The sequence below is a fragment of the Echeneis naucrates genome, chromosome 8 (genome assembly GCF_900963305.1).
Source record: "Echeneis naucrates chromosome 8, fEcheNa1.1, whole genome shotgun sequence".
NCBI lineage: Eukaryota > Metazoa > Chordata > Actinopteri > Carangiformes > Echeneidae > Echeneis > Echeneis naucrates.
Window position 1 is genome coordinate 2644656 of NC_042518.1, and position 12869 is coordinate 2657524.

At 40.5% G+C, this 12869-nt stretch overlaps 1 protein-coding gene across 1 annotated transcript; it reads right to left on the bottom strand.

The window, feature by feature from the left end:
- Nucleotides 1-309: 309 nt before the first annotated feature.
- limd2 (LIM domain containing 2) lies at nucleotides 310-11711 on the bottom strand. The gene is made up of 4 exons (XM_029509392.1): nucleotides 11519-11711; nucleotides 3929-3970; nucleotides 3590-3726; nucleotides 310-3464 (listed from the first exon to the last, which is right to left on the bottom strand). The coding sequence occupies exons 1-4, from the start codon at nucleotides 11519-11521 to the stop codon at nucleotides 3305-3307; spliced, it is 342 nt and encodes a 113-aa protein (XP_029365252.1). The 5' UTR covers nucleotides 11522-11711; the 3' UTR covers nucleotides 310-3304.
- Nucleotides 11712-12869: the final 1158 nt, after the last annotated feature.

Consider the following 12869-nt stretch of genomic DNA (forward strand, 5'->3'; position numbering starts at 1 on the left):
TATATCTGAATTCATTTGGGAGCCATTAAAATGATAATTTATGTTATGTTGCCTTCCCTTTTTAAATGTACCTTCTTTTGTTTCACTGTGATGTTTGAGACAGAATTTTGTAAAGTTGGCTCTAAAGGCAGTATGTAGATATGCTTATTATTATTATTATTATTATTATTCAAATGTGCTTCGTTGGTTCATACTGGTGCTTAGATTTTAATCTGAATAATACTTGTACATGAACAATATTCGGTCATTAACCTCCTGGGGATTTAAGGATTTTCTTTTCTTTCCTTAACATAAATAAACACACTGAAGTCGGGACATTAAACCAACACCAGCATTTTATTTTTTTTTTCTCCAAAAGCATGTAAAAAACAAAAAAAGAAATGAAAGAAATGCACAAAATGATTGTGTATATTGGCGCAGAAAGGGGGCGCTTACATTTCAAAATGTTCTATACTACAATCAAGCAATAGAGAGACGGGATAATCGAGGAGAGACTGCAAGCACAGTCCAAGCATCCTTTTGCTGTAAGGCCACCTCAATCCACAGGTCAAGTCTGTAATACAGAATACATTTAAAATGTCTCGACGACTACAGCATTGAAAAATAAGTCCACATCAAGTATAGCACAAAAATGAAATGACTCACAGATTTAACATTGAAAACGTTACACTGCAATCATTCACCTGAGCCTCTTGGCACCAGTGTAAAGTGTACCTTGTCTGCTCTGTTACACTTAGAAAGTTGCAATTCACAGATTTTGCAGCTGTACCTTGGCGAACTGCTAACAGAGAATGACGAAGACAGCATTTCTAGATACAATACTCTTGATTTTAAAGCATTCTCAGGGATCCAGAGGACCGTTTTAAAATGAGAAGAAGGAAGGAAAAAAAAAAAAAAAGAGAGGAAAATATAAAATATACAGTCACACACAGTAGAATTTGAATAATTGTAAATTACAGGTGGATAAAAAGTGGTTAGATAGGAAAAACGGCTGCTGGTTGAGTGCAGTATTTTTATGTCAACGAGTGGGATTTGAATAAGCAGGTCTGTTTTTGAAAGACATGATCAGGAGATTTCTTTGTGTACTCAAAAGCAATTAGTTCAGCTATTTATTTCTAAGGCTTCTCTTAAAAAAAAAAAAAAAAAAAAAAGTAGCAAATATCCATCTGTTAAGTTTAGCTTTCGATTCTGCACAGTATGCTTAAATTCACAGTAAACCCTCAGTCACAAAACGTACTTTGTGTCATTCAAGTGTCAGTCAAGTCTCAGTGGTGTTCAGACATTTTCTAAAATCAGATATTTGAATGGCTTTAAAATCATTCTTTGTATGCAGAATGAGATGCGGTTGTGGAAATCTGGTCAAACTGGGTTTATTTCTCTTCAGTGCTGCAATTAAATAACTTTGAAAGTGTCTGGAGTGCAGCAGCTGCACGGCAGGCTGATGCAACGCATCTGAAAATGTCAAATAAAGGCTTTGTTGAGAAGTTTTAGGGCAAAGTTATTTTTCCTCTTTTCACACGAGACACTACTGTCATGTTTCCCCCAGCAGGGGGTGCTCCGCACTGGGTTTTGCATGCAACATGCAGGAGCACATGGGGGGGGGGGGGGACAAACACAGTGACAAACCCTCCTCAGACACTGACAGTAACATCAGTAAGAAATAGGTCCAGGTGCTAAGATGTGTTTAGCTAATAAGACATGAAATGAGAACAGGAAGGCATTTGTTTAAGAAAGGAAACCTGCCCACACTCATTAGGAAGGACTTGGAGGGAAAGTGGGGTGCGGAGTGAGGGTGAGTGGGCAATTAACAATGGATGCTCAAGACAATGATTTGATTGGATCTGTCCACGTCCCCATTAAAAACTAGCAAGTTATAAGAACACACTCAAATACAGCAGGGAGGAAAATCACCACAAGACGCCAAGAACTGACAAGTGTGAAGTGACTAAAGGACAAAAGGTTTGTGGTCGCCCGCGAGGCTCCGGCTCTGTCCATCAACATCTTCGCAGAGCAGAGCTGTAATTGGACTAATTGATTCAGCCAAATGCTTACAGCTCGTCTTAAAGTGTTTCATACGTCAGAGAGGAAGGGATGTTTACGAGACGAAGCCTCCATTTCCTTGTGATTATCAACATCTTGTTTGGTGATAATGAGCAGTGGTGTGTGCAAGACGAGAGTACAGTATGAACAGAGGAGGGAGGGGTGTTCACGAATCACAGATGATACCTCTATGTACAGATAGTATACAAAACACAACTTTCCATTAAAATTTCAACCATAAAAGCTCAGAGAGGATCAACTCATGCCGTGACATCGATCAAATCCAAACTCAAGTGCTTAAAAAAAAAAAAAAAAAAAAAAAAAAAAAAAAACAACTTGAAAAACGATTTGCATCAATGAGACAAACGAAACCAGTCACAACACAAAAGATCGATACAGTCATAAGATAAGGCAGTAAAGACCCAGTCATACCAACATGCGACGATAAGACTCGAACTGGTCGTTGAAATAAGAACAAAACCACGGGATGATGCCAACAATGAGAGAACTAAAAATTTAAAACACGAGAGGTGAGCTGTTGCTGATGTGTGCGGTTGTTTTACAGTACTCTGTACCCTGTTTGTTCCTCAAATATATGAAACCTGACAAACTGACAAAATTGTCTCTGACAGCAAAGTCACAATACTGAGGACTATTATTTTTGATTTGTGTCTTGCTAAAGTGAGGAAACGTGTCACATCTCCAAGAATCCTCGGGTGAAAATTGACCTGAGTGTATGCTCGACTGCCAAACATGGATGCTGTAATTCCTCTGATATGTTTGCCTGAGCATACAGTTCACATATTCCAAAAAAAAAAAAAAAAAAAAGGGTGCAAATTTTCATAAAAGAATAATAAAGAAAAGTAAAACTAATTATTATTATTATTATTATTATTATTATTATTATTATCGTACTCCCCATACTGGAGACGATTTTTGGTCACAATCAACTACCAATTCCGAACAGGAAACTGGGTCAAATAAAATCAGGAACACATGGATATCAATAGAAATCAAACCCCAAAAATAATATCCCTAAAATTAGTTTGTAAGTGGTATGGATTAAAACTGGCCAGTCACTTCCTAGCTGTTTGTGCATGTATCTGTTCTGATGACTTCTAATAAGCGAGTGAATGCGTGGGTGATTTAACAGAACCCCAGCATATGAGGCATGTCTTTGTTGTGATGTATTGGAGGTGTTAGGAGGAGGCGAAGGAAGAGGCAGGGCTGGGAGTGGGACACGGGGAGAGAGACATGAGAGACATTATGCCGTCTTTGTAATATTGTCTGTCTCCTTGGAGGCCCAGAGCTCTTTGTGCTGTTTGCGTCCGAAGCCCTCGTCATAGTTGCCTTTGCTTTTGAACAGCTGTTGAAAATGGGGTTTGCAGTAAAATTCGCCTTGAAGAGCTGCGAAGGAGCCAAGGCTGCAGGGAAGGGAGGAACATATCAGTTATGTACAAGCAACAACAATAAAAAAAAAAAAAAAAAAAAAAAAAAATGGGGTTAGGAGAAGAAATGTGACAAAAATCACATTAAATTATGTAGTCACCTGAGTTTGGCATTGCAGTGCTTGCAGCAGAAGCACGCCGAGTGGAAGACCTGGTTGTTGGCAACCAATCTCTCCATTGGGTAGACCGTCTTCTCACATGATGAGCACACTTCCTTTTGGGTCTTAAAGCTGAAGGACTGAGAAAAATAAACATACAGATTCACAAACAGGAGGTGATGTAGACCTCGATCTTAGAGGAGGCACAAAACGCAGGAAAGACTTCCTCTGCTCTCATCTGAGATCAGAGGCTGATGAAAGTGAAGCAGGGAAAGAATAACACAGAGACAAACAGAGGAGGGCGAGGGCGGTATGAAGGAGGGAGAGTCGATGTATATTTACTTTAGATCGCTGGACAGGTTTCTCTTCGGTGCTTCTGGTGTCCTGGGACACAAAGAAAAACAGAATGAACACATAAACAAATTTATTTAAATGTGGGTCGACACAGCTGTTTGGCTCTGAAATGGAACAACAAACATTTGGTGAAATCAGATGTAGATATCCATCCAGCTCTCCTGCTTCATGTACATGTATACTTAGTGCCATCTTATTACCTTTAGCAGTGTGTCAGTATTGTCAAGCTGACCTCTGTCTCTCCCCCACTCTGTCTATTGGTTCCATCTGTCTCTTTGCACCCCTGGGAGAGGATCAGGTGCCTTCTGTCTGGTCATGTGAGCCGAGCTGTGGGACGCTCTGCACGGGGCTGCCCTCAACGTTGCACAACAACCCTGAACCAGCTTTTCCAAATTTCAAATCTCTTACAAAGCGGTAAGAGAGCTCAATGTGACTGACACCAATTCCAGCCTTCAAGTTGGAAACTACTGCATGTTTTTGCAGCTTTGTAATTCGAATTTCCTTCAACTCAAGCCCTCAATCTTGCACATTTGCACTTTTAAATCTTTAATTTTCTGGCTACTATTTAACTCAGGTCATCAGATTTCTCTGCACGCTGTAGGTGTGGATGGTTTTTCTGTCATGTAATTGCAGTTTGGTTTTGCAAATTGAAAGACTTCCCTAAAGCTAGCATGAGCTCAAGAGGGAGGAAGCTGGAGAAATAATGACTGTATCGGGACTGAGAACTGCAGCAGGTCCCTGGCAGCAACAAGCACGGCCTCATCTTCAGGCAGGGCCAACAGGTAGTTCAAGCGAATAATAAACAGACAGAGACATTCAGCCGTGTCCACACTGACTGCCATGGAAAAACCAGTGTTCAGGGAAGAAGGACAGCCTCTGTTTGGGCAGGGGGAAAGGGGGGAGTTAGTCCACTGCAGACTCTGCTAAAACCCTGTTATGTAAGGACGTTTGGCTGGAGCTGGAGGAAGGGGGATTGTGGGGCTGCGGCCAGACTTTGGCTTCAGAGAACTACAGCATACTCTGACTTTCAAAATGTCTGGTTTTGCAGAAATAAAAATAATGGAGCTTGGCTGGAAGCTAGATCATAAAGCATGTGCATCCAGCTACCTCAGAAAATCACCGGCTGTCTGATATGAGCTGCGACTGAAGGCTGTTAAACTGACCAGTAAAACTGCTTGGAGGAAACTATTAACCACACTATAGGCAGTCTTCTAATGTGACATCTATGTGTGCCATAAAAAGTGGAGAGGAAAAATAACTTCTCCTGACATAAATGTGAGTAATAAAAACTAAGTATGCAACATCTTCAAAAAGACGCCGGACAAGCACAAAACTTTTAGTGTGCATCACCAACTTTCGGACTAAATCTGTCTGAAAATATATCTGTTGGTTTATAAGTCAGTGTCACGGTATATCTGTTGTCATTTCATCTTTCCCTATATGTGCATCACTAATGAATTCTTTTACAGCAATTAGAGTGGCGCTCTCTGATGAGCCATCCAAACCAGCACAGATGCTGCCTCTTGTTGTGATTTGCATACTATTTCCGACCTTGCTTAAGAGCTGCATTAAGGAAATAACAGAGTGGGTCGAACATCATGGGTGTCCTCCACAGTTACAGGAAGAGGATGACATGCTTTAGAAATAATTGTCTCATTAAGTGAGGCCATGCAACTTCCTGTAGATGCAATCATATCTGCGTCCTCCTCACTCATCCTTGGATCCTCTTGAGTTCCGCTGATCTTGCTACAAGCAGCTCGCACTGTGCTGCTGGTAACTAACAGGCAGCAGGCGGAAACCACTTCCTGTTGCTGCGAAACATGACTGATCTTCTCAAAATCTATTTAACGCAGTGGAAAACTCAAGGTTTGGATATGTGAAGTTCATTTGTAGGGAAGGGTTTTCCTCAGCGGGATTCATGAAAATAAGGTCAGCAGGGGGCTTTGTGTGTTGAGATGAAATCACCAAATTAATGTGGCCAAAAAAGGAAAAACTGATCTGCCAATGTTGTTCTTGATTTATAAAAAAAAAAAACAGAAAAAAGAAAAAGAAAGAAACAACACAGCAAGATTAGTTACCATGTTAGGGGGTCGGCATGCAACACACACACGCACGCACGCACGCATCCTGGAGGACTTCACATGAGCTTGTGCCATCTTGTCTTCTATTGCCTTATATGTACATGAGTCTCTATTGCTACCAAAGAGCAGAAATGTGGCAGGAAGTCATTATGACACATCTGGTTTCCTCAATCTTATCCTGACAGGCGACTGTACTTCTGTCTGACTTCCATCCTTCACCTGACTGCAAATGTCCACTTATTGTGTATAAAGGCCGAGTGACTATAAACCACATGACCCCAGAAATGTGGACCTCATAAATCAGAATCCACCTGCTGGATCGGTGGGAAATGAAAAGGCCCCGGTGAGCACAGAACAAGGTGTTCAATCTACACGCAAAGAAAGCAGGTTTGTTGTGTGAGTATTTGGCCCAGCTACGCCCAACACTGTTTTAACTGTGACGCGATTAGACATACCAGTGTGAGAGAGGCTAGAGCCAGCTGGAGAGTTGTATCTTACTCAACAAAGACCACTTTCACATGGGTGGTGAAATCTCGTTGCAACAGACCTTCAGCTCTTACCTCACAGTATCAAACCCTCACTTCAGTTTGTAACACACCGGCCTCTGTGTGCGTCTCTGCAACGGCCCTGGAGCCTCTTTGTATAGATTTGTGTACTTTTCTCTTTCTATTTGTTTAAAGGAATTGTTTTACTAATTACACTCATCTGCTGTCTTGCTGGGTGCTGGGTGAGACAATTGATACCAATTTTGTTTCACTAGGGCAAGTGTGATGTTAGCTTAGCTTAGCATGGAAACAGCCACCTCTTGAAGAGCAGGTCTGGCACATTTTAAAACTTTGGCTTTTACACAGATGAGGAAATAAATAGTTAATTAGTGATGTTTCAATGTGCTTGGCAGGTGGATTTAGTTAACCCTCAACAACGCTTAGTTTCTTATTACATTTTCCATGTTGAGCCAAGTTAACCGGCTGCTATAGAGCCATGAGATTCATATCAATCTTCTCCTTCAACTCTTTAGGGTTAGGGTAAAACTGTTTAGCTACAAATGGACCATCTGAAGAAACAGATGTATGAGACAACTGCTCTTCTCTTTTGAATAAATAAATAAAATCACTAATGGATGTAAGAGTGGCCAAATTTGAGGACGGAAAACTTGCCATCTCAAAATAATAAAAATCACTCATTGTTATAGAAGACGCTGAAACAAAAAACCACTGCCTTTTTCTCTAAATGACAGTGTTTAAGAGAGATTTCCGCTGCAGCAAAAATCATATAAAGTTCCCAAAGAACATTCAGATAGTGACAGAGTTCAAATACAAAGAAGTATCTCCTCTTTGTCTGATTGCATTGTTCACCCTCCCAAATGAAATACGCAATGTGGAGCACAGTTCACTGCATTAGGCCCCTAGAAGGGAAGGCAGGCGAGATGTTAACAAATGTCTTACATCATTAATCCCAAACCGAGCTCCCGCGCCCTGTCATTCCTTATATTTAGAAATTGTTTAATAATTTGAGGCAGTGACGTGGTGAAGTAGTTTAAAAAAAAAAAAAAAAGTGAGCAAACGTGAAGCACCTCCTTATTTAAACAGACCACAATATTAATGGACCCATCTTTGAACTGTCAGTTTGAAGTTAAAGTAATCAGAATGAACGACATTTTGTAGTCCAGCACTAGCAATATAAACCATGAAAGTCCCCCCCCCCCCCCCCCCAATCTTACTGTAGATTTCATTTTCTAGATCTGTAAGGCATGGCAGTGATCCAACTACTAAAATTGATGCTATGAGGAGTTATATATGGTGTTTCTGGAGCACAAGTCTTGTAAAACATAACAAGGCCAAGCTGGTTTAGTGGACTGAATGGCTGAGAAACAAAAACAGAACAACTAAAGACATGGGGGGTGTAAGAGAGAAAAATCCTATGGGATTAAAAGTGAAGATTAGCAGAATATGAGGTTTGGGCATCTGATGACAGAATGAAACAGTCTTGGAGATGGAGGTTCACCACAGCCGTCTGCAGAGTCAGCGTATCTGGGGGAGTGGTGATGTGTTCGGTCAGAAACAACTTCTCTTCCCGTTTCGAACAAAAACTTCCTGCAGACAATAGGAACATGACAGGGCATCCTACTGCAAGCCAAGCTCAAGGCCACTGACTGTCTATGTCTCTTTAGTAAAGGATGCTCGTCTTTTCACTTCCTGTTAATTTTGTTAGTTAACCAGCAAATAATTGAATTAAAAATAAGAAAAAAAAAATATAAAGCTAATGTCCAAAAGCACAGGATGAACATTAAATATTTTCTCCTATATCACCAAGACCGGATGTCATTCAGTGATAATTAAAGATAAAAAAAATGCTGCTGATAATTTTCTGTTTAGCCACTTGATATGAGAGGCTTCATCTCTAGAAACTGTATTAATTAGGTTTTCTTTGTGGTGTTGATGAAAAGAAGAACTGAGGCTTTTCATCGAGTAATTTATCATTTGCATGAGTCTTTACTGAGAAACAGGCTGCCCTGTCCTGTTAGAAAAAGTGAAACCAATCTTCCACTTGTCATTTGCAGTCATCAACTTCTGCTCAGATGGCCTAAAGCTCTGCACTGTAATGTGATGTCTGTCTAAAAAAATAAATACATAAATAAAACAGTGTTTGACTTGTCTCAGGCCACAAGTAGAACCACTTGAATTCCAATAAAAAAGTAAAATCTCAAACAACAAAGTTTAGTTTTTTCATAATCATAAAATACATACGAACAATGAAGTCATAAATCACAGCCAACAACAAAGTACAGTGTCTTTTCTGTTAACATTTTCGTCCATGACCCTGAACCTAATGGGGCTCGACTCCGACGTTCATGATCACCATCATTTAGTTCTGGAAGCAGCTGGTCTGTTTGTTTTCTCCTCTAAATTGCAGAGGATAAAGCGAGTGACGGCCTGTTCAAGAATGTGCGGAGGGCCTGGAATCTGTGGTGACTTGGCAAAGTGAGCGACCACTCGCTGCCGCGTGCAACCTTTCCAAAGAAACAGCCTCAGGTACATCCATCGATTGACTGGAATTTAAGATAACATGTCCCATCCCGTCTTTGAAAAAAATGTATTAATAAATAAAAATCTTACATACAAATATCTGACCTATAGAATTATCAGAAAAAAAAAACCCTGCAAAAAACAAAACCTACATTAATCCCTGAAAAGAGTTAAATAGAGCTTTAAATGGCTCAGGGGGAATTTGGAGGAGGATTAAAAAGAGATATGATCATGTAGGATGATGCAGAGTTTCTTATCTTAATCTGCAGGAATTAATCAAAAATTGGCTTTTGTCATCTCACTGACACTGATTTACTGTTGTAATGGCACAACTTCTGTTACAAATAATCACACTGAGATCAAATTTTCCTGTAGCCTGCAGGGAATCATTGCAGTAAATTAAAATAAATGAAACAAATGAAGGCGAAAGGAATGTGCTAAATTTAAGCCATAATGCTTCATGTGCGATCTGTTCTCCCAGGAGAAGGAAAATAAGAACTATAAAAGACTACCCTTTTTAAACCAACGGTTGCATGTAGTGCGTTTAGCCAAGTGGCAATGAAAAATATTGACCTCCTGTCCCCATGTATGCTTTGACTTTCAAATGTGACAGCCATGTGCAGCATACATCCTAAAATATTCCGATAAAGTGAAAAGAAAAGTAGGAATCACTTGAGAGAATCATACTTTTTGTTGTTTAAAAGCATTAAATCACACTGAAACTGTACTGACTTTTTAAAAGGGCTGATAAGAAGCTGTATGTTCCTTCTTCATACAAATGCCCTGACTATCTGTAATTTTAAGCCAACTATGACTGGAGCGCACTAACTGAGTGGAATTGGATTGGACAGGTATGTTACTGTCTGACCACTTTTGCCTGCAGCTCTACAGCTTGGATCTACTGGCGACCCATTTAATACTGTTCTACAAATCTGACAGCAGGCAAACACTCCCATCCCTTTCCAACATATGGCACTTCTGCCATGCCCAACAAATCAGGTTTCTGTGCCGTTAATGGTAATTGTTTGACTGACAAAGACATGGTTAAAGAAAATAACTGATATTAGTCCTCAGCGTGCAGCTTTGGGCAACGTGCTTTGCCTAAATCCGCATTATTCATTTATTTTTCTGGACAAACAAGTCAGTCAAATTGCAACAGCCTCTCAAATCCACTCGGATGCTGACGTAAAAATCAGCCAGCAGAACCGGGTGTCAATCTGGACGGTCAACCCTGAAATTCCAGTCAACAGTCCACTGATGGGCAGGAAATGAAAATGACCATACACTTACTTAAGCTTTGCCACCATATGCCAGGGCTGTAATGACAGACTGCTGTGGATGTGGTGGCCTGGACGGATAAAAAGTGGTTTTACCAGACCACAGAGCAGCTTTTAAACTACTTGACAAAATAAACATGGGGAAAGAAATTTGTAGAGACAAATACCAGCATGTTGACACCCACCTGGCTCAGACTTTTTTAAATCTACTCCAGGAATGACTCATCTAGCAATCACAGCAGCTGAAAGTGAGTCGATGGAGTGGAGATTTAATGGAGCATTTAGTATCATATTTAGACTAGTGTGGCTGCATGCACGGGAATATTAGACAGCGTGTCAGCACTTAATCCAAGTTTTGATCTTTCTCTATTGCTGCCTAAACAGCTGAGTCAGATGTTGAGGAATCATGACACGCTTCCACAAACACAACCAAAGACATGGACCTTGTTGTGATATTGAGCATAAACACATTTGAAACCAGGTTTTTTATGGAGCTCCCCCAACACACAGCACCAACACTAACTAGGACATGGAGCTGCATGCAAACAGTCAATGAGATCAATGTGAGAGCATCTTTAAATCAGACGGCGAGAACTTCCCACATGTCAAATTTAAAAAATGGTTCTGCTTTTAGAGGACAGGATCTACTTTCATCCCCGGGTTTGTTGAAGATTTGTAGAGTTAAATCCTTCATTTCCTGATTTACTACATCTGCCAACACACACATTTATTTACCCTGATGCTGACACACAAACAAAGAAAGGCACATTGGACATTTAAAAAAGGCTCATTTTAAAAAAATAAATACAAAATAAATAAAAGGAAATGTGGGATAGAGTGGGTGAAATTGATCATTTAAACCGTTTTCCCATCACGCTGCTTGTTAATATTAATTAGCCGCCGAGCTAGCTTAAGTAACAGCCGTTAGAGGAGCGTTAGCATCCGGAGACACGACGGCGGCGGCGGCCGGTGAAATATCCTCCAAATACACCAAAAACTGTCCCTTCATCAGCCTTTAAATTTGTCATTAATACAGAGCCAGCCGAGGGAAGCCCCTTTCTCCTGTAAAGGTGGTGCTGGTGGAGGCAACATCACCTCATCTGACAACAACAATGAAAAAAAAAAAGAGCCCGGAGGAGAGAAGCGGCGGGAGGGGAGGCTGCAGACACACAACAGCCGAGCCGGACCACTCACCATCTGGGTGTCTTGTCTGCGACGAGCCGGCGTTGGAAAGAAGAAAACCCCGGGTCTGTTTTTAAACTCAGCGGCTGGAGGTCGGCACTCTCATGCAGCTCTTCTCCCCTCTCTCTCTCTCTCTCTGTCTCCGGGTGTCTCGCTGTCGGATGCCGGCTGAGGAGTTCTCCGCTCCGGCTCTCCGTTTTCAACACAACGGTCCTTTTTTTTTTCTTTTTTTTTTTTTCTCCTTCGTCTACGTCAGCAGGAAGTCGATCCTGATTGGCTCACAGCTGCTCCGCGACGCCTTCAGGGCCTGTCGGATACATCACCGCTACTCCTGGAAGACGTTCAAGCTCTCGCGGAAATATCAACACTGTGAAAACAGCTTCACAGGATAGTTTCCGCGAAAATAATATTTGTGTGTTGGATGTTGGATACATGGAGCAGACGAGCATGCTGTTTTGTTTTGTGTTTTTTCCTTCTCCTTTCCACACGCATTAAAATGTGATTACATTTTGAAACAGAATAAATATTTTTTTAAGGAAAATAAATAACCTACATAATTTAAGAGGAAATTTAAATCTAAAACAAATGAAGCATATCTAAATCAGACGGTGTAAACATCCCACATGTGAAATAAAACAAATAGTCCTCCTCCACAAATAGGAAACCCTTTTTTTTCTTTTGTTGGAGGAGTAACACAACTTTAGGGCAAAAAGATGTGAATATTGTGAATTGTAGTTTACTATCTACTGTCTTACATCATTGATTCAGAAATTTTCACCTGTTTTTTCTGCAGCACAAGAAAAGTATAGCCAGATTTTTTGGCTTCCTTGTACAGAGTGAATATTTAAAATCTAGCCAGAGATTCCAGTAATGTTTAGTCAAAGTTCTTAAACGTTTTTTAAATGACTTTTTACTTAAAACCTCAGATTTTGAGCGTCACCTTTGGAACATTGTCCTGATGTAGACAACAGCTGCATTACAGTTTCATTCATGTATCCAGAGTTTTGCTGACTTTCAGGAAAATCAGTCTTTCCACATCCACACTTCTTGTACAACTGGCTGCCACACAGCATATTTCAACCCCCCGATGTTTTGACAGTTGCATAGGATTTATCATTATCTGTCTTCACTGCCCTCAACTGGATACGAACTATAACACTGTTTTCTTGTAGTTCAGACATTCATAATTCATAGCTCATTATCAGTGTACTCATTACAGGACGGGGACAGCTATTGTTCACTTGAATTGAGTAATATATTTTGTTATAGCCTTTAATGACAAATTAATTATTCATTAATTTGAATCACCGAAGGCAACTCCAAGCCCTGGTGTAATTTTGAAGCATCATCTCCTCCTGTTTCA

What these genes read in the sequence shown, in the direction of transcription:
- limd2 (XM_029509392.1), bottom strand. An exon ending in AACCTGTCCAGCGATCTAAA is followed by an intron (nt 3,727 to 3,928) that starts GTAAATATACAT and finishes TATTTTTCTCAG; the next exon opens with TCCTTCAGCTTTAAGACCCA. An exon ending in CACTGCAATGCCAAACTCAG is followed by an intron (nt 3,465 to 3,589) that starts GTGACTACATAA and finishes CCTTCCCTGCAG; the next exon opens with CCTTGGCTCCTTCGCAGCTC.